This window comes from Mobula birostris, chromosome X (genome assembly GCF_030028105.1).
Source record: "Mobula birostris isolate sMobBir1 chromosome X, sMobBir1.hap1, whole genome shotgun sequence".
NCBI classification, from domain to species: Eukaryota; Metazoa; Chordata; class Chondrichthyes; order Myliobatiformes; family Myliobatidae; genus Mobula; species Mobula birostris.
In genome coordinates this window covers 54775249-54796771 of record NC_092402.1, presented here as the reverse complement: position 1 = coordinate 54796771, position 21523 = coordinate 54775249, and the positions used below count along the sequence as shown (strand labels likewise).

The window sequence follows — 21523 nt, the reverse complement described above, 5'->3', positions numbered from 1 at the left end:
TCTCTTCTAGCTCTCCCAAGTCCTTTCTTAAACTCCTAGGCTACCTTGTAACTCTCTCGAGCCCTGTGTGATCCTTACTTCCTACACTTTGAGTAAGCTTCTTTCTTCCTCAACTAGATGTTCCATATCTCTTGTCAACCATAGGTTACATATACAAATGTTTGTACCTTTTCAATTTTTAATTGGCTAAGTATTAGCACATTAGACTAGTAGTATAATTGCTTTAATTGTGTAGCTTATTAACTGGTTTATCTCTATCTGCAGAATTTCTGTAATCTTGGGTAAAAAGGTGACAGATTTTTCAAAGGCACCATTTTTCTATTGAATCTCTGCTTCTCAGCTACTCATTTAATTTCAAATGCTCTGCACTTTTGTTTAAACTTTAAAATAAACAATCGTGAAGAATCAATGAATCAAAGTATCTCGCTCATTCCTGAAATAAAAGAATTCAGGGATCAAAAATTACTGAGATCCGACAAGAGTGACAGCTGCCTTCCTGTTTCTAACTTCCCTCGACCACATCCTCCCTTTCTACAGTTGTGATACTAACTCTAATTAGCAATGGTATTCTGCCACCTCTTTTACATCCCTCTCTGTCCCTTTGGAAACATCTAAACCCTGGAACACTCAGCAGCCAGTCCTGCCCTTGTGACAGCCAGATCTCTGTAATCGCCTCTATGTCGTAGTTTGATGTACTGATCCATGCTCTAAATTCATCATCCTTGTTCCTGATGCTACTTGCATTAAAATAGACACAATTTACTCTCTCTCATTATGCTGTGTTTCCTTCCTCACTTACTCAACTTGACTGGAAACTCCTGCGACCCTGCTGGTACTAAACTGTTTCGGTTTCTGCCACGCCTTTGGGTTCATCAGATGCGTGGAGAGGGCGAGTTTGCTACATGGGCAACAGCTTGCTCTCCATATCGTACTAACCAGACTTGCGTACACAGACATCTAGGACGCAACATTCATGGTCAACGCTGACCGACAGAGGCCCTCACCTCACCACTTGCCTAAATTGTCTTGAAGCCTCTTCCCTTCATCTTTCGTGTTGTCAGCGAACTCAGAAATATCACTTTTCGTTCCCTCATCCAGACTATTGATTACAAATTGAGAACATTTGAAGCCCAAACACTGACCTTCATTGTACAGCACTAGTCACTGCTTGCCACTCTGAAAATGACCCACGTATTCCTCTTCGTATAATCATGCTCTTAGCAAAAAAAAATCTATTGTTTTCTTCCATTATAATCGGTGACTACACTTCAAAAATAGCTCATTAGCTATAATTTGACTTGGGATGTCGCAAGGTTATAAAAGGTGATAGACGATTGAGATTATTTGTGCCAGGCAGCTCTGTAGTATTTAAGAAAAATAATATAATAACCTCTTCTCATCAGGGAGGAGGTACAGGAGACTGAAGACAGACAGACAGACACACACACACAAACATCTTTAGGAACAGCTTCTTCTCTTCCGCCATCAGATTTCTGGGCGGACAATGAACTCATGAACTATTATTGCACTACTTATTAACTTTTTTAATATATATGTTTTTATTACAATTTATAGTAATTTTTATGTATTGCCCTGTACTGCTGCCGCAACACAACAAATTTAATAATAAACCTGATTCTGATGTTGATAGTATTAGGAAGAACAAATACTAATCCCATCATGAGAACTGGTGTTCTCACAGAGTGAAGATAAATAGGAGGGGCTGATCCTGGATACTTCAGATCAATTTGGACCAGGCCTTCATTATTATGATCTCTCAACCCAGCTTTGTAAGTCACCAATAAATAGTTTACTTTCGTGATTTCTACATAACAGAGGAAATGGAAGTTGATGATTGTCATTGTTGAGTAATTGTGCAACTGCTTGGGCTGCAGTTCCTAATAAGACCATAAGACATAGGAGCAGAATTAGGCCATTTGGCCCATCGAGTCTGCTCCATCATTTCATCACGGCTGATCCAATTTTCCTCTCAGCCCCAATCTGCTGTCTTCTCCCTGTATCCCGTCATACACTGACCAATCAAGAATCTATCAACCTCTGCCTTAAATATGCATAAAGACTTGGGCTGCACAGCTGCCTGTGGCAAAGAATTCCACAGATTCACCACTCTCTGGCTAAAGAAATTCCTCCTCATCCTTGTTCTGAAAGGATGCCCCTCTATTCTGAGGCTGTATCCTCTGGTCTTGGACACTCCCACCATAAGAAACATCCTCTCCACATCCACTCTATCATGGCCTTTCAACCATTTGATGGGTTTCAATGAGTTTACCCCTCATTCTTCTGAATTCTAGTGAATACAGGTGCAGAACCACCACACTCTTTATATCACAAGCCATTCAATCCTGGAATCATTTTCATGAACCTCCTTTGAACCCTCTCCAGTTTCAGCACATCCTTTCTAAGATAAAGGGCCTAAACCTTCTCACAATACTTCAAGTGAGGCCTCACTAGTGCTTTATAAAGTCTCAACACCACATCCTTGCTTTTATATTCTAGTCCTCTTGAAATGAGTGCTAATAAGTCTTTTTGTTATTGAGTTATCCCAAGATTATATCAGCCCCGAAGCCTTAAATCTCTTATAGGGAAATCACATCTGGTTTGGCTATTTGAGGTGCAGATAAGATTTTGGTGACATGCTCAGGATTTTAAAATGGGTCTGGTCTGGTAATTTCCTTAGCCTCTGAATAGATCTCAAGACTCTATTTGAATACATTTTTTAAACTGGCAGGGTATTACAGACTTCATCTACTGGGTAAAATACCAATTAATTTTACTAAAGATGAATAAAACAGAATAAAAAGAGCCGCATAATTTATTATAGACATTGCTTCACGACCAAGGTGAGAGCAGGCAAAGGATGATCGCAACTCAAAGTTAATAAGTGTTTACAAATAATTCACTTTTTTCATCATTTCTTACCATTGTGGCAGCTTAACTGAAATAAAAGGAAATATTAAAGATGACTGTTGTCTTTCACCTGTGGGTCAGACTAGGATTTAAAGAACTTACAGAAAGCACGGCTTACTACTGGCTTTGCAGAAGAAAAACAAAATAGAACATAGAATAGTACAGCACAGTACAGGCCCTTTGGCCCACAATGTTGTGTCGACCCTCAAACCCTGCCTCCCATATAACCCCCCAACTTAGATTCCTCCATATACCTGTCTAGTAGTCTCTTAAACTTCACTAGTGTATCTGCCTCCACCACTGACTCAGGCAGTGCATTCCACACACCAACCACTCTCTGAGTAAAAAACCTTCCTCTAATATCCCCCTTGAACTTCCCATCCCTTACCTTAAAGCCATGTCCTCTTGTATTGAGCAGTGGTGCCCTGGGGAAGAGGTGCTGGCTATCCACTCTATCTATTCCTCTTAATATCTTGTACACCTCTATCATGTTTCCTCTCATCCTCCTTCTCTCCAAAGAGTAAAGCCCTAGCTCCCTTAATCTCTGATCATAATGCATACTTTCTAAACCAGGCAGCATCCTGGTAAATCTCCTCTGTACCCTTTCCAATGCTTCCACATCCTTCCTATAGTGAGGCGACCAGAACTGGACATAGAGATGCTAGGAAAGTTGGACAAATTGACATAAACGCCGCTGTTCTTGAATATCAAACCTGCCTTACAATAAGGGTGGAAAAGTCTGATTCAACACGGTTACATGTTTATACCTTAGATCTAAAACACAGTGACAAAAGTTGTAGCCAGTGGGAATGCGTTAATGAATGCAATCCTCTGACTTGCAAAGCTGACTGTGCTTATGTAGAGCACGTCAGTCCGACAAGATTGGCTGTTGAGCACTATGCACTAGAATCCACCTGGCAGGGTCACCAGGAGGGCGTTGATGCATCATCTCGAGTGGAAGTCACATCATAAAATACTTCTGCAGAATATTTCAAAATAATGCACCAAATTGTAGCAGTGGCAAGGGAAGGTCAGTCTATAATGATTTGTGGATACAAGCACTGTCTTTACCTGAGCTCTCTTTCGTTTCTTGTTCAGGAGCCATGGTGAATGGAACGAGACCACACTCAAAATTCCCTGAAGAAGCCACGTTCCCTGTAGCGGATACGAAAACAACAGTATAAGACACAGAAGAGGGGAACACCAAATATGTTAATTTTATTTTATTTGAGATACAGTATAATATAGGCCCTTCGGACCTTTCAACCTGCGCCACAGGCAACCTACTGATTTAATCCTAACCTAATCATGGCACAATCTACAATGACAAATTAACTTACAAACTGATATGTCTTTGGACAGTGGGAGGAAACTGGAGCACCCGGGAGAAACCGAAGCAATCATGGAGAGGATGCACAGACTCCTTACAGATGGCGTCAGAACTAAACTCCGAACACCGATGCCCCAAGCTGTAATAGCATCGCACTAACCGTTAGACAACCCTGGCACCAATATCATGGGGACTGCCTTTTTGCTACAGGTATTTCACAGATTTGTTCCGATTCTCAGGAAACATTTTAATGGCAAGATTAGTAATTCTGAATCATTGAAATAGAATTATTTGGACAAAGTACATCTCAAATAGGGCTCTGCCATCTTTGAAGACATGACCAGCAATACAGGGGATGGCTTTGCCTCATTTCCCCCTTGAGGTGCTTTTAACCTTACATGGATCATCAGATGAAATACACGCTGCAAGATGACATCCAAAATTTGGCCATCTAGTCTCAAGACTTCTGCAGATTGCATGAAGGACTTTTTCTTTTAAAAAAAATAGCTTCCAGAATAAAGTGAAAGATAGTTGCTCTACTTTTCATGAAAACAAGAGAGCAAAAAGACCCAGTAGTACATTAATCTCAGACAGGGATTCCCAAACTGGGGTCCACGGACCCCTCAGTTAATGGTAATTGTCCATGGCATAAAAAAGGTTGGGAACCCCTGGTCTAGGACCAGAGGGCACAACATTAAAATATAAAGATATCCTTTTAGAACAGAGATGAGGAGGAATTTCCTGAGCCAAAGAGTGGTGAATCTGTGGAATTCATTGCCACAGACAGCTGTGAAGGCCAAGTCACTGGGTATATTTAAAGCTGAGGTTGGTACTTTCTTTATTAGTATGGACATCAAAGGTTACAGGGAGAAGGCAGGACAATGGGGTTGAGAGGGATATTAAATCAGCCAGGGTCGAATGACGGAGCAGACCCAGTGGGCCGAATTTCCGAATTCTTCTCCTTTGTCTTATGTACAATAGGGAAAAACGATGAGGTGCATTTATAAGGAACTGGTGGCAGAAAATAATACTGGGCAGAGTTAACATGGATTTATGAAAGGGAAATTATGTTTGACAAACCTGTGAGAGTTTCTTTTTGAGATTGTAACAAGCAAAATAGGCACGTGGATATGGTAGATTTGACTTTCAGAAGGCTTTCCAAAAGGTGCTACCACACAAAGGGATTACCAATAATATACTGGCATAGATTGCAGATTGGTTAACAGGGAAAAACACAATGAAATGAAAGTGCCATGTTTGTGTTGGGAGGCTGTGGCTAGTGGGGTGCACTGAAAGCTCACTAATCCCAATCTATAATCAGGTGGCTTGGATGACAGGACCCAAGTTTGCTGATGATATACAACTGGATGGTAGTATAGGTTGCGAGGAGGGATAAAGCAGGTAAAGTGAATAAGGCGTAGATATGGCAGACGGAATACAATGTGGAAAAATTTTAGGTCATCCATAATAGGAGGGAAAATAGTAAAGCAGAGCATCTTTTAAATGGCAAGATTAAAAAAAATGAGAACACAATACATACTGAGCGACACACACAAAATGCTGGAGGAACTCAGGAAGCATCTATAAAATTGAAAAAACAGCTGTTGTTTTTGGCCAAGACCCTTCATCAGGACTGGAAAGTAAGGGGAAAGACGTCAAAATAGACAGGCTGGGCAGAGGAACGAGGACAAGCTAGAAGTGGGAAACCCAAGTGGCTGGGAAAAGTAAAGGGCTAGAGAAGAACGGCTCTGATAGGAGAGGAGAACGGACCATGGGAGAATGGGACAAAGCAGGGACACCAGGGGGAGGTGATAGGCAGGTGAGGAGAAGAGGTAAGAGGCCAGAGTGGGGAATAAAAGAGTTAGGAAAAAAAATAAAAAGAGAAAAAAAAATTACTAGAAGGAGAAATCAAGTTTATGCTATTAGGTTGGAAGTTACCCAGGTGGAATATGAGGTGTTGCCTCTCCACTTCCTCCTCACCACGGCAGGAGAGGGGGCCATGGACTAACATGTTTGAACGGGAATGGGGATAGGAATTAAAATGGTTGGCCACCAGGAAATTTCGCTTTTGGCAGATGGAGCGGAGGTGCTCGACAAAGCGGTCCCCAATTTAAGTTGGGTCTCACCACTGTAGAGGCTGCAGATACAATCGACTACCCCAACAGATTTGCAGGGTAGGTGTAGCATTTCTCTTGCTTGCAGGGATATGTGCCAGGAGGGAGATTAGTGGGGTGGCACGACTGAATCATGGAGGGAGCGTTCCCTGTACAAAGTGGAGAGTGGGGAGCTGGAGGAGAAAAGATGTGTTAGGATCTAGGATCCTGTTGAAGATGGCGGAAGTTGCAGAAGAGAATGGTGTGTTGGATGCGGAGGCTGTTGGGGTAATAGGTGAGAAGAGGAACTCCATCACTTTTACAGTGGTGGGAAGAAAGGGAGAGCGCGAATGTTCAGGAAATGGGGATGTGGGTGAGTGCAGCATCAATGGGGGAGGAAAGGAAACCCTGCTCTTTGTGCTGGAAAGGAGTGCTGCGTCGTGGGAACAGATGCAGAGATGAAGGAACTGAGAAAAGGGAATAGCATTTTTACAGGAGTCAGGGTGGAAGGGGTATAGGCAAGATAGCTGTGGGAATCTGCAGATTTATAAAAGATGTTGGCAGACAGTTTGTCTCCAGAGATGGAGGAAGAGACATCACGAAAGGGGAGAGAGGTATAAGAAACAGACCAAGCGAATTTAAGGGCAGGGTGGAAGTTGGAGGTAAATTTATGAAATTGACAAGCTCAACATGAGTGCATGAAGTAGCACCAGTGCAATCGTCAATGTAGCGTAGAAAGAGTTGGGCAGCATTGTCAGGAAGGCTTAGAACCTGGACATGTAGCCAACAAAAAGGGCAGGTATAGCTGGGGCTCATGGCTACCTGTTAAGTTTGGAAAAAGTGGGAGGAGCCAAGGAGAAATTGTTGCAAGTGAGGACCAGTTTTGCCAGACAGAAGAGGGTGGTGGTGGAGGGGAAGTAGCTGGGTCTTTTGTTAAGAAGGAAGCAGAGAGCTTTAAGGGCTTGATAGGGGATAGAATTGTATAGGGTCTGGACATCCATGGTGAAAATGAGGCAGTCAGGGCAAGGGAACTGAAAGTTGTTGAGCAGATCAAGAGCAGGTGAAGTGTTGCAGATGTAGGTGGGAAAGGACTGAACCAAGGGCTCTTGAATGGAGTCACAGACATGAGTTCAGTGGGGCAGCAGCGGTCAGAGACAATGGGCCTACCCGGACAGTCAGGCTTGTGGATGTTGGGTAGGAGATAGAAATGAGCAGTGTGGAGTAAGGGAACTGTGAGTTTGGCATCAGTGGATGGGGGATCTCCAGAGTTGAGGTCGGTGCCGGTGCGGGAGACAGCAGCCCGATGGTCCTGAGTGGGGTCCTTTTCAAGGGGTAAGAGGAGGTGTCTGACAGTAACGCCTGGCCTTAGCAAGGTAGAGGTCAGTCTGCCACAATACCCCCTTTGTCTGCGGATTTGATGGTGAAGTTGGGATTGGTATGGAGAGATTGGAGGACAGTGCATTCAGAGGGAGCAAGGTTCGAGGAGGAGAGATGAATGCTGAAGTCAAGCTAGTTAATATCTCGTTGGCAATTTAGGGCAGGCAGAGAACCAGAGCAGGATGTCCAAGAGGAGGAGGAGGGCTGGAGATAGGAGAAGGGATCATTGGTGCGGGGTGGGGAATTCTTGCCAAAGAAGTGGGCTCAGAGACAGAGGCAAGAAGAGCTTAGCATAATGGCAGGTGCAGAATCACTGACGTGCAGGTGAAGGGGGATAAAGGTAAGGACCCTACTAAGGGCGGAATGTTCCGCCTCAGAGAAGAGAAGGTCAGAGGGAATGGCAAGGAAATGGCAGTGATTAGAGCTGGGCTCAGAGGGGGGAGGAAAGTTGATGGTGTCAGAGGAGGAGGAAGGTTGGGGTGTTCAGGAAAGGCAGGATAGGAGGAAGATGGAAGCTCAGAGGACCCAAGAGGTGATGGCAGAACTTGAAAAATCCAGGTTTGGAGAGTGGTGGTGGGGAAAGGGAAGCCCAGGGGACTACTGGCAGAGAGGCAGGTCCTAGTCTGGAGGTGGTAGCAGTCAAGGTCGGGACAGGAGCTAGAGCCTGAGGCTGGGTAATTCGCAGTTCTAAATACAAGAGTAGAGCAACACACAAAATGCTGGAGGAACTCAGCAGGCTAGCCAGCATCTATGGAAATGAATAAACAGTTGACGTTTCGGACTGAGACCCCACATACTGAATTTTTTGGGAGGAGGTTACCAAGAAAATTGATGAAAGCAAGATGGTAAAAATGGTCTAACTGCATCGGATCCAGAGTAACAATTATTTCATTCTCCTTTACACTGTGCACTGGAAACAATCTTGAATATTATACTTTATCAAGACTCCTGGAAAGGTCCTGCTGGTCCAGAAAAATAATACCCATTGAATCCATAGTGTTTTGGCAACCTGGATTCGGAATTGGCTTGGTGATAGAAGGCAGAGGGTAGAGGTGGAGGGTTGTTCTTCTGAGTAGAAGTCTGTAGCCAGGGATCAGAACTCGGACCTCTGTTGCTTGTCAATTACTTACACGACTTGGATGAGAATATAGGTTGTCTGATAAGCAAGCTTGCTAATGACACAAAGATTATTGAGATTGTAGATAGCGAGGATGGTGGCCGAAAGATATAGAGAGACATAGATTAGCTGGAAAGTTGGGTGGAGTGGTGGCAGATGGAACTTAATACAGACAAGTGTGAGGTGGTGCACTTTAAGTCTTCTAATACTACCCAGAGGGGTACTGTATACAATACACGGCAGGGACATTCGAAGCACAGAGGGACAGTTGGATGCAAGTTCCGAGCTTGCTGAAAATATTGACGCAGGTAAATAGAGTGGTGAAGGTGGTACTCAGCTTGCCTGCCTTTATAGACAGCGGTTTCAAGTAAAGAGTTGGGACATCTTTTTGCAGCTGCACAAGATATTGGTGAGGCTACATTTGGAACATTGTGTGGAGTTCTGGTCACAACCCTAGAGGAAGGAAGTGGTAGTTTAAGAAGAGTGCAGAGAGATTCACCGGGACATTGCCTGGAATGGAGGGCTTTATTTACAAGGAGAGATTGGTTAGGTTGGGACTGTTCTCACAGGAGCACAGAAGACTGAGGGGTGCCCTTATAGAGGTTTATAAAGTTATGAGAGCATCGCTAAGGTGGAGTCACAGTCTCTTCCACCCTCCACCACACCAACTCCAAGGATAAGGGAGTATAAAACTAAAGGACAAAGGACTTCCTCTCTCTCTCTAACTCTAGCAGTTATGAGCCCAGCCTGAACAACCTTTTCTCACAGACAACCCACCCATTCCAGGTATCAGTCCAGTAAGCCTCTGTGAACTGCTCCTAGGGCACGAGCATCCTTCCTTCAGCTGACAATGCACACACTACAGCAGGCATGGCCTCACCAAATCCTTGCACTACTGAAGCTTTCCTAATTACCAGGACACCCAGAACCCACTGCATCTCACTGCTCTGCAATTTTGCAGCATTTAGATTGTGTGCTTTTTAAAAAAATATTTGTTTCCTGCCAGAATGAACAACTCCACATTTCCAGATAGGGTGGGGTACGTCACTATTCCCACTCTTCCACCTGCCTATCACTCCTCCTCACCTGGATCCAGCTGTTGCCCTAGCCCTCCTGCCTCCACCTCTTCATACTGGCCATTTCTCAGTTCAGATGAAGGGTCTCAATCCAAACATTGAATACCCACTTCCTTCCATTGACCCTACCAGACCTGCCGAGTTCCTTCAGCATTTTGTGCTTCGACACAAATTACACAGCCTACCTGATACATTGTTGGTGACTTACTGTAACTAAGGCAAAGTACTGGGAATGTTGGCCTGGGTGAGGACACAAATCTCCAACCTGATGTTCAAGGGAAGTGATTTATAGGTCTTCTTCACCATCGTCTCCAACTATGTTGCCACCTTCCTGGGTTCCATGTTGGCTGACACTCCTGTTCATGAGGGGTGCTAGGGAGTGCTCGTTTACTGCCTAGTCCATTCACTCCCATGAAATCTGCTGTGATTTACCTTCATCCCAAATAAACACAGCCCTCAACTTACATTCAACATCCACAAGACAAAGGAAATGGTAGGCCACTTTTTATAACTATGACACCATCTCTTGGGGAAAACAGACAGTGAAGATGAAATTTGCCGCTATCTTCAATGTATCAGCACAGACCATGATCACTAACGGCAAGAAGGACAAGGGCAGCAAGTGCAAACAAACACCACCACCTGCATGTTCCCCTCCAAGTTACACATCAGCCTGATTTGGAAACCTGTCACGGTCCTTCATCACCATTGTATCTGAATCCTGGAACTCCCTCCCTAACAGCACTGTGGGAGCACCTTCACCAGAAGGACTGTAGTCAGTCAATCATCATCCCCACCTTCTCAAGGGCAGTAAGTGAAAGTCCAGATCTGAAAGCGAATATTTATTTTAAAATTAATGGTAATTTCTGTGAACTCCTCATTCACTGTGGACTCGTTATCCATCACTGTTTCTATGAGGTTTACAATATCATCACCAGTGAAGATAAGCATAAAATGTTTGTTTAATTTCTCTGCTTTTTCCTAACTCCTCAATAAACCATGGATAGATAGTTAAATGGCTCATTGGTTAATCTGGGCAGCTGCCGATTTGGAACAACTCTTAAAGAACAAAAACTAATTGAGAAAATTGATGGGAGTCCCTTCGTTTATTTGGGACACTATCCCACTTAATTGGGACAGAAGTCATGTTGAACAGGTTCTAACTAGCATCAGTCGGGTGCACTTGTGTGGCCATTAGCCGCAACGCTGTGCTAAGAGCGAACAGTTCATAAATAGCATCAGTTGTGTGTTTGTGTTCAAAAAGCAGTGATTTTTGTCACTGATAGTCAGCGAGAAACAAGCAGTAACACAACTCGGAGCCGTTTTGCTCACTGCAGTTTCAAGCATTCAGGCTTGGAGATGCCAGAAACGGCCATGAGTGAAAATGAAACGATTTCACTACTTTAACAAGTTGGGAAATACGGAGAACTTGAAGGTATCATCTTGATTGTTACAATGAAAATGAAAATTTGGATGCAATTGTCGACAGCAGTGTACGAAGGCAGTCCATTACCTGCTGTAGGTGCCTGCGCTGATTTTGTTCATTTACAGTCAATCAAAAGAACACAAAAGTATACACTGCAAGAATTTCCCCCATAACTATTAGGAACAAAACTGTTTTATAGCACTGTAGTAGTATTGGTGGTATTCGAATTTGTTCTGTATTTCATTTAAATACATAATTTGTTACTTAGTTAAACAGTTGTTGGTCTTTTTTTTTATACCTTTTTAACTATTTCCATGAAACTGGCTAATTGGGGCAGCCTCTTAATTGGGCCAAAAGGTACTGGTCCTGATGTGTCCCAATTAACCAGAACCTACTGTAACGTTTTCCTGTCTTAGTCTGTAATGGACCAGTGTCATTCTTTGTTAATATTTCTTTTTAACATATCAATTGAAACACACTGTTTAATTTTCCAAATATCTCTTGCCAAATTCTGACTTTTTCCTCTTATCCAACTCAGTGTTTTATTTGGCAACATTAGATATCTTTTTCGTTGACCTAATACTATTTTTAACTGTTCTTCATAACCACAGTTGCTTATCTTACCTGCTGATGCTTTTTTCAATAAAGCAATTTATATGAACTATAACACTATGTATCAATTATTTAAATGTTATCCACTGCAGACTCATGGACTTTTAATGTACTACTGTTTTTTTCAGTCTACCAACGGGACAGCTCCTTCTTTCCCTAGCACTCTAGATGCCTGTACCCCATCGAGGATTGATTCCCACCCCTATCTGTAAGGACTTTGTACTTTCTCCCAGTGACCACATGGTTTCCTTTCACATTCCAAAGAAGTACGGTTAGATCTAGTGTGCTGCGGACATGCTATGTTAGCGGCAGAAACGTGGTGACACTTGCCCATCACAATCGTCACTGATTTGATTTGATGCAAAGCAACACATTTGTACACGTGTACATGTGTCAAATAAGCTAATTTTTAAGATTAAGAACATCAATCATTGAGCAAATTCTCTAATTTTATTGCTTTGATGTCAATTTGCATGTGGCTCAGATAGTAACCCAGAGACTATCACCATTTTAGTTCATTTGATCCTCCTTTGAGGACTGACTCGTGGACTTCTGGTTTCCTCCTCCTGAAGTCAATAATCAGCTCACTGGTCTTGTAGACACTGAGTGAGAGGTTGTTGCTGTGGCACCACTCAGCCAGATTTTCAGTCTCTCTCCTTACACAGGGCAGGCATCAGTTTTCAGATCATGCCCATGGCTGCAGAAAAGAGCACCTTATTCCCAAACCATACTGTTTGTATTCACTACTGTATCCTGCTTCATCTGTCCAAGGTGGTGCAGGCGGTTTCCTTTTCTACACTGTATCAGAAACTCTACCTAGTGGACACGTGCAAGGACTGTCACCCTCAGTTCTCTGAAGCCCCTTCTATATGGATTGTGTGATCTTAGCTGAAACCAAAGGTTTCACTTCCCAGGGATCAAACTACAAGGTTACAACAGTAAGACCAGGTTAAATAAATAACATTTTTAAATAAAAATTGTCATCCCCTACCTCAGCAAAGTCCACACTTTATGAACACTAAACTCAAAGGTCCAGAATACTGCACACACAGCCATTACCAAGTCCCTTTACTGAACCAGTTTGCAACCTTGCCACATTAGAATACATAACCATCCCATGGATAGGACTGTCCTTTCGATTCCTAAACAGTGAAAACTTAATATCACACTGAAAATTCTTACCATGAACTTTTGTGCCCATAAACGATAAAGCTCAAATAATCTGGCATCTGACTGGTTGGAAATCCCAATAATTTGGCATCTGACTCACTCGTTAGACTGGAGAATGAGCAGGGGCTTCAGAGAGAAGGCTGAATGCGCAGCCAGGACCGAGCTTGGGAACATCGGTGCTCAGGAATGTGGGCTGGCTACATGGCCAGAGCCAGGGTCTGCACTGCTTTTATTTTTCACCTTGTTCCACCTAAACTGGGAGCAAGGCTGGATCGATCTAAGCATCAGGCCAATTTGGAAATGTCAGGTACAGGCCGGAACATGATGACAGGGCCCAGGCCCAGTGCTCATGACTGCAGCGGGCCTAGGTCTGAGTGCTTGGACAATTTAAATGCCGGGTGTCGGGTTTGTGGCTGCCTGTAAGCAGACGAATCTCAAGGTTGTATCATTTATACATACTTTGATAATAAATGTACTTAGAACTCTTTTGAAGCTACTTAACATTTCTTTAAAACTGTGTACTACCACATTTTTTTTACTCTGCATGCTGAAGCAAAACTCCTTGTGATGCTTTAATTTTTTTTAAGAATTGAAGTAACTTTATTCAGAATAAAAAAAATACTTAGAAGAATAAACAATGCAATGTCTTTTTACTCTTTCCATTCACAGCCAATGCTTTCAGTACTGTTCTATTACATCCCTACACATCAATAGCACTGCAACCACTCATGTGACCTTGTTTTACAATTGTTGCCATTATTGAATTTTAAAGCTACCTACGGAACTAGCATTCAGCCCTTTAACAGAACGTCATTACATGTTGCTTCATTCCCCCTTAATATCCCATGCGATTAACTTTATCCTGCATAGCCACACATGAAATTTTTAAACTACGTTTAGAAACCTCCAACCTTATCCAAGGATGTTAAGAAAGATTTACAAAGGGGAAAAAATCCATTTCACCAAGTTCAGAAAATATCACTCAAACTGTCAAGTCAATTGTCCTATCGTCTTGAGTATGGTCTTACAAACAGTCCCCCTGCTCTGATACTTCTGACCATCTCTCATCTCAGTTAGACCATACGACCATAAGTCACAGGTGCAGAATTAGGCCATTTGGCCAATCAAGTCTGCTCCACCATTTCATCATGGCTGATGTATTTTCCCTCTGACCCCCATTCTCTTGCTTGCTACCCGTAACCTTTGACACTTTTTAAATCAAGAACCTCTCAGCCTCCGCTTTAAAATATACCCAATGACTTGACCGCCACAGCTGTCTGTGGCAATGAATTCCACAGATTCACCACACTCTCACTGAAGGAATTCCCTTTCATCCCTATTCTAAAGGGATGTCACTTTAGCCAGAGGAAGTGCTCTTTGGCTCTAGTCTCTCTAACCTGGAAACGTTCTCTCCATGTCTCAAATATATTCAGTATATCATTAGCTACATTACAAAATTCAATAGTTCAACATTAGGAACAGACTTGGAAGAGAGGTTCTCTACGCCTTGTGTTAGGGTTATTTCTCACTGAGCTCAAAACCACACAAGGGACTTTGTGAGGCAAGAGATACCAGCTGCAGCAACAAGATCTACTTTGCTAAGGATAAGAACTCAACAGTCGCTGCAGATCACATGACAGTCTCTCCCTTAACAAACTTTGGAGAGAGTGACCTATAGCACTTGAAATGTATGGTCCTGTTAACAGCAGAGGCAAGTAGAAGGATGAACAGTCTCTCCTGAAACATCCTTTGATCCAACCTGTCCAAGCCCCAGTTTATCTGCTTGACTCTAGTCCTATTTGTCTGTGTTTGGCCCATATACACTTAAACATTCCCTATCTGTGTATCTGTTAAAATGTAATTGTACCCACCTCTGGCAGCTTTTTCCACATATGCACCACGCATGGAAAAAAAAATACCCATCAGGTCCCATTTAAATCTTTCCCCTCTCACCTTAAATTTATGCCCTCTAGTTTCAGATCCCTTAACCTGGGAAAAGAGCACTGATGAGTTTATAAACTTTCAAGGTCAGCCCTTAGCCTCCTTCTCTTCAGGCAAAACAGTCCCAGCCTATTCAATTGTTCGATGTAACTCAAGCCTTTCAGTCCTGATAACATCCTTGTGATTCCTTTCTGTGCCCTCTTCTGGTTAATGACATCCTTCCTATATCTGGGCACACTAGTGTGGTCTCCCCAATGCCTTGTACAGCCGTTCCATAATATCCCAACTCCGTACTTAATTGCCCTGACTGAAAAAGGCAAGCCTGTCAAACATAAGAGATTTTGCAGATACTGGAAATCCAGAGTAACACACAAAATACTGGAGGAACTCAGCAGGTCAGGCAGGATCCATGGACTGTAAAACCAAGGACTTCAATTGACAGAACACACAACTGTCCTCAATGGGGCGGGGGGGGGGGTCTGCAATGGACAGGGTGAGCAGAATCAAATTCCTAGCTGTCAACATCTCTGAAGATCTACTGTATCTTGGGCCCAATATATTGATACAATTACGAAGAAGACAGGCCAGTGGCTATATTTTTCATTCGGAGTTTGAGGAGATTGGGGATGTCACCTCAGACTCTAGCAAATTTCTACAGATCTACCATGGACAGCATTCTGGCTGGTTGCATCACCATCTGGTATGGAGGGGCCACTGCACAGGATCGGAAAAAGCTGCAAAAAGTTGTAAACTCAGCCAATTCCAACATGGGCACGTCAAAAGGTGATGCCTCAAAAAGACTCACCATCATTAAGGACCCTCATTGCCCAGGACATGCCCTCTGCACATTACTACCATCAGTGAGGAGATGCAGGAGCCTGAAGACACATATTTAAGGTTTTAAGAACAGCTTCTTCCTCTCCACTATCAGAATTCTGAAAGATCCATGAACCTATGAAAATTATCTCATAATTTTTGCACCACTTATTTTAATATATCTGGTCAGACAGTATCTATCAAAGAGAAAGAGAGGGAGCATTTCAAATGCCCTTCTTTGGAAACACTAGCTTTGATGTGACACCAAGTAGAAACGAAATTAATGATTAGGCCAGGGTGGTGATACACATTTCGAAGGGTCATTTTTGATTTCTGTTCAGAGTAAATATGTATACCGACAATCCTTTTATTGAATCAGTCAAGACATCACAGATGTTACATCTTGCAAATAATTAAATAATTTTATGATTTCAAATAGCTTCAATAGGTGTTAATAAAATTATTGCAAATGGAATCATACTTTACAGCAAAGAAATATCAACGTCAGCCTGTTGCAGATTCAGTATCTTGTAACTACTCAGTTAAAAATCACATGCCCCTAATGGAAAACCATTATCCTCAACATTATCAGGGACCTTTGACAGAGATGTTGGGTTGCGTAGGGGGGGGTGGGGGGGAAGAGGGAAAGGAGAGGAAAGAGGAAGAGATACACACAGAACAAAGGCAGGGCTCGAGAGATAAAGATAGTCATAGTCATACTTTATTGATCCCGGGGGAAATTGGTAAAGGAAGTGAGAAAGTTACAAAGGACTTAATATTTCACCAAGTTGAAATTCTTCCTGAGAAAACAGTATTTAAAAGTGAAAGTTGCTTTGGACTTCTCTCTAGGCTAAGGTTTATTTCATTTCCAAGTACTCACAAATCTAGTCCACGTAGTTTAAAATGGAAAGTTACTTACAGTATCCTCCACCACACAGACTTTAACTCTGTCGAGAGTAAGGCTATAAGGACAGAGAAGCTTGCAACCTTCAGCTAATCAGAAGACCAGTCTGACTATCTCAGATCATTCTCCAATGGATCTCAAGGGATTGGAAAGCTAGTCACAACCCCTCCTTCAGTATCCTTGCACAAAATCCTTCACCCACTTTCATTTATCTGGAAATGGCCTTGCAATGAGAATACTGTTGCATCTATTAAGCAGGATTAAACAGAAGCACTTCTCATGCACAGAGAGAAAACAGAACCCAAGCTCAACAACAGCCAGTCCAAACCTGACCAAGTCCATTATTTTTTATTATATATATCTGTCCAGACATATCCAGTCGGGTTCTGTCGAGCTCAGTACACATTTACAGGCTACAAAGGTACAGATATGGAGATTCAAAGTCCCACACCACCAGGTTCAGTAAGGGTTATTACTCTACAAACATCAGGCTAACTGAACCAATGTGAATAACTTCACTCACCTCAACAATGAACTGATTCCACAACCTACAGACTCAAACTTTCAAAGGATTTAAAATACATTTATTATTAAAGTGTGCATGCAGTATACAACCCTGAGATTTATCTTCCCATAGACAGGCATGAAACAAAGAAAACCATAGAACCTGTTCAAAGAAAAACAGCAACCAAACCCTTGCCCCACCGTGCAAAGAAAAATTGCATAAACGGCAACCAAAATATCAAACCCCGAACATGCAAAAAAAAACACAAATTGCACAAATGGCAACCAGAAAGAATGAGTGAAAACACAGAAAATGTAACACAATATTGAAAAAGTCCATATTCAGTCCAGCTCAGTGTTCGTTATTCCAATCCACAAACCACAGACCCAGAACTTCGGTACCATTCTCCGACAGCATCGAGAGAGAGAGAGACCGTCACACGTAGACACCCTCCTCCGGCAGCAGCAAGCGAGAGGCTGATAGACGGCGTTCGCCTTGATGTTTCAATCTTCCTTGATGCTTGAATCGGTGAGAAATGGAGACGATCGTGGGCTCGCTGATGGTCGATGAAGTCTCTAAGCCTCTTGGCCTTGAGGCCACACCTCCTGGAACTTTCTCGGAGACAGCAAAGTGCCAGATCACTCAATCGGCCCGAAAACACACCATTAAACTTGATATCACAGGTTCCAACAGTACTAGATCCACATTTAAAAGAAAAAGATGTAAAAGAACTGAAAGAAACAGGTTCGCCAGTGCTAGCGTTGTTTGCTGGCACCATCTTCTTCACTTTCAAGGACTCTACAACTCGTGTTCTCAGTATTATTTATTTAATTGATTAATTTGCACAATTTGTCTTTTGCACATTGGTTGTTTGTCAGTCTTTATTTATGTATAATTTTTCATAAATTTGATTGTATTTTTTTATTCTCCTGGTAATGCCTTTCAAGAAAATGAATCTCAAGGGAGTATATGGATCAAAACATACTTTGATAATCAATTTCCTTTGACTTTGACATCCATGGTGCTTAAAGGCTTATCCGGTATTTTACACAGGTCTGGAATTAAACGTCATCACAGGAATTTTCCTGTCCACAACTACCTTCAGTTAATGTCAGACAGATACTTAACTTCCAGAGACAGAAATCAGAAGTCAGGCAACATACAGTATTTATTCACCAAGCAACACAGATTTCAATGGAAGACAACCCCCTGGAACCCAGTGATTCACAAACGGCAACAGAAGCCACTATAAATGCAAAAAGTCATCCAAGCCACACATCACAGGGAGGCTGTCTTTGTATTTTTATAGCACCTTTCTGGTCAGGAAACATTCCAAGGCTATTAAATGCAACACAATTAAAAATTGGACACCGAGCCACATAAGGAGAGATGACACCATATAGGTGCTTGCTGTGATCCAGCAGATGGTACTCTTGCCTCCAAGAGCAGCTTTAGGCCCAGACACCCGAGGTTTGGATGAAAAATCTAGAGATGTGCCAGAGGCCTGCACCAAAAATGTGCATTGATGTTGGAAGATTTCAGGAATTCAAGTTACTTACAAAGAGGGCAAAGTTTGGAGGGCTCTGAACAGGACAATTCTAAAACTGTGTTGTTCCACTGGACGCCTACGTTCAAAGTAAAATTTATTATTAGAGTACATACATGTCACCATATACAACCCTGAGATTTTATTCCTGTGGGCATACTCAGCAAATCTGTAGAATGGTAACTGTAAGCAGGATCAATGGAAGAGAAAGAGCATAGAAGATAATAAACCGTACAAATCCAAATATACATAAATAGCAATAAATAATAAGAACATGAAATAACAAGATAAAGAGTACTCTAAGTGAGATCATTGGTTGTGGGAACATCTCAATAGATGAATGCAGTTATCCTCTTTTGTTCAAGAGCCTGATGGCTGTGGAGTAGTAACTGTTCTTGAACCTGGTGGTACGAGTCCTGAGGCTCTTGTACTTTCTACCTGATGGCAGCAGCTAGGAAAGAGCATGGTCTGGGTGGTGAGGACTTTGATGATGAATACCACTTTCCTACAACAGTGTTTCATATAGATGAGCTCAATGGTTGTAAAGGGCTTTACCCATGATGTATTGGGTCATATCCATCATCTTTTGTAGGACTTTCTGTTCAAAGGCATTGGTGTTTCCATACCAGGCTGTTATGCAGCCAGTCAATACACCTTCCACTATACATTGTTAAGAAGTTTGTCAACGTTTTTGATGATGATTAGATCTGATGAGCTCACATTTACAGAGTATAGATTAGAAGGATCAACCAGAGTGCTAGAATTGCCATTTAGACGTATAGTCATGGTCTTGACAGCACAAAAACAGGTCCTTTGGCCCAGCAACATACATCAAAGTTGCTGGTGAACGCAACTTCACCTGTGCAGGCCAGGCAGCATCTCTAGGAAGAGGTACAGTCGACGTTTCGGGCCGAGACCCTTCGACAGGACTGACTGAAGGAAGAGTGAGTAATTGATTTGAAAGTGGGAGGGGGAGGGGGAGATCCAAAATGATAGGAGAAGACAGGAGGGGGAGAGATGGAGCCAAGAGCTGGACAGGTGATAGGCAAAGGGGATATGAGAGGATCATGGGACAGTAGGCCCAGGGAGAAGGACAAGGGGGAGGGGTGAAGCCCAGAGGATGGGCAAGGGGTATAGTGAGAGGGACGGAGGGAGAGGATAAAACAAACAAATAAATAAATAAATAAATAACAGATGGGGTACAAAGGGAAGGTGGGGCATTGACAGAAGTTAGAGAAGTCAATGTTCATGCCATCAGGTTGGAGGCTACCCAGACGGAATATAAGGTGTTGTTCCTCCAACCTGAGTGTGGCTTCATCTTTACAGTAGAGGAGGCCATGGATAGACATGTCAGAATGGGAATGGGATGTGGAATTAAAATGTGTGGCCACTGGGAGATCCTGTTTTCTCTGGCAGACAGAGCGTAGGTGTTCAGCAAAACGGTCTCCCAGCCTGTGTTGAGTCTCGCCAATATATAGAAGGCCGCATCGGGAGCACCGGACGCAGTATATCACCCCAGCCAACTCACAGGTGAAGTGTCGCCTCACCTGGAAGGACTGTCTGGGGCCCTGAATGGTAGTGAGGGAGGAAGTGTAAGGGCACGTGTAGCACTTGTTCCACTTACAAGGATAAGTGCCGGGAGGGAGATCGGTGGGATGAATGGACAAGGGAGTCACATAGGGAGTGATCCTTGCGGAAAGCGGTGGGGGGGGGGGGGAGGGAAAGATGTGGTGGGATCCCGTTGGAGGTGGCAGAAGTTACGGAGAATTATATGTTGGACCCGGAGGCCGGTGGGGTGGTAGGTGAGGACAAGGGGAACCCTATTCCTAGTGGGGTGGCGGGAGGATGGAGTGAGAGCAGATGTGCATGAAATGGGAGAGATGTGTTTGAGAGCAGAGTTGATGGTGGAGGAAGGGAAGCCCCTTTCTTTAGAAAAGGAGGACCAGCTTGTTTATACTGTCTATTTTGCCTGGCTATATGAATCCCATTTGCCTGCATTGCCCATATCCTTCAAATACCTATGCAAATGCCTCCTAAATTTTGTTAATGCTCGTCTCCCCCATTTCCCCTGGCAGCTCGTTCCAGGTACCAACAACCCTGAGGAAAATTTACACCTCAGATCCACTTTAAACCTCCTTGCAAAAGCGTTGATGAAGATTTCAAGAAAAGATAAGCTGACACGAGATGGAATCGAATGGTATTACATGAATGGAAGCAAACAGTCTTGGTAATGCCTTGGATGTGAGATTCAAAACTTATCTTGGGATCAAATATGATGGCAGGGTTGGAAGGAGGCTGGTTTATTTATAGACAGTTCCAAAAAGGATGGAGTCAATGTCTATGTAATGAGGTATGGCAGAGATAACAGATGGCTTCAGCCTTTCCATAATGTAATCTTGAGAGCATTTCTGTTCACCAGTGAGCAAGTCTGGTAAGTTGGAAGCAATAGAGGAAGGCGTCCAGGAAAGTTGGAAGATAGAGCTATCTGTTGCTCATGAACATGGAAGTTTACATTTCAAATGCAAGGTAGCACACAGAGGAAAAAAAAAGGAAAGGATCTAGGATATTTCCTTAAGAAATCCCAGTGCAGGCTCATAAAGGAGATTATAAAGTAGAGTGGGAGTGTGATGGAGAAATACTGTAAAGTAACTGGAAACTCACAGTGACCTTTCGGGCTAAATG

The 21523-nt window shown here is 42.9% G+C and overlaps 1 protein-coding gene across 3 annotated transcripts in view; it reads right to left on the bottom strand.

The window, feature by feature from the left end:
- LOC140191370 (natural resistance-associated macrophage protein 2-like) overlaps positions 1-21523 on the bottom strand; it is a 118638-nt gene that overhangs the window by 78517 nt on the left and 18598 nt on the right. For all 3 annotated transcript variants that reach the window (XM_072248724.1, XM_072248723.1, XM_072248725.1), the window contains exon 2: positions 4000-4083. In XM_072248724.1, coding sequence (XP_072104825.1) covers positions 4000-4033 — 34 coding nt within the window. In that variant the 5' untranslated portion in view covers positions 4034-4083. The remainder of the gene's footprint in view (positions 1-3999; positions 4084-21523) is intronic.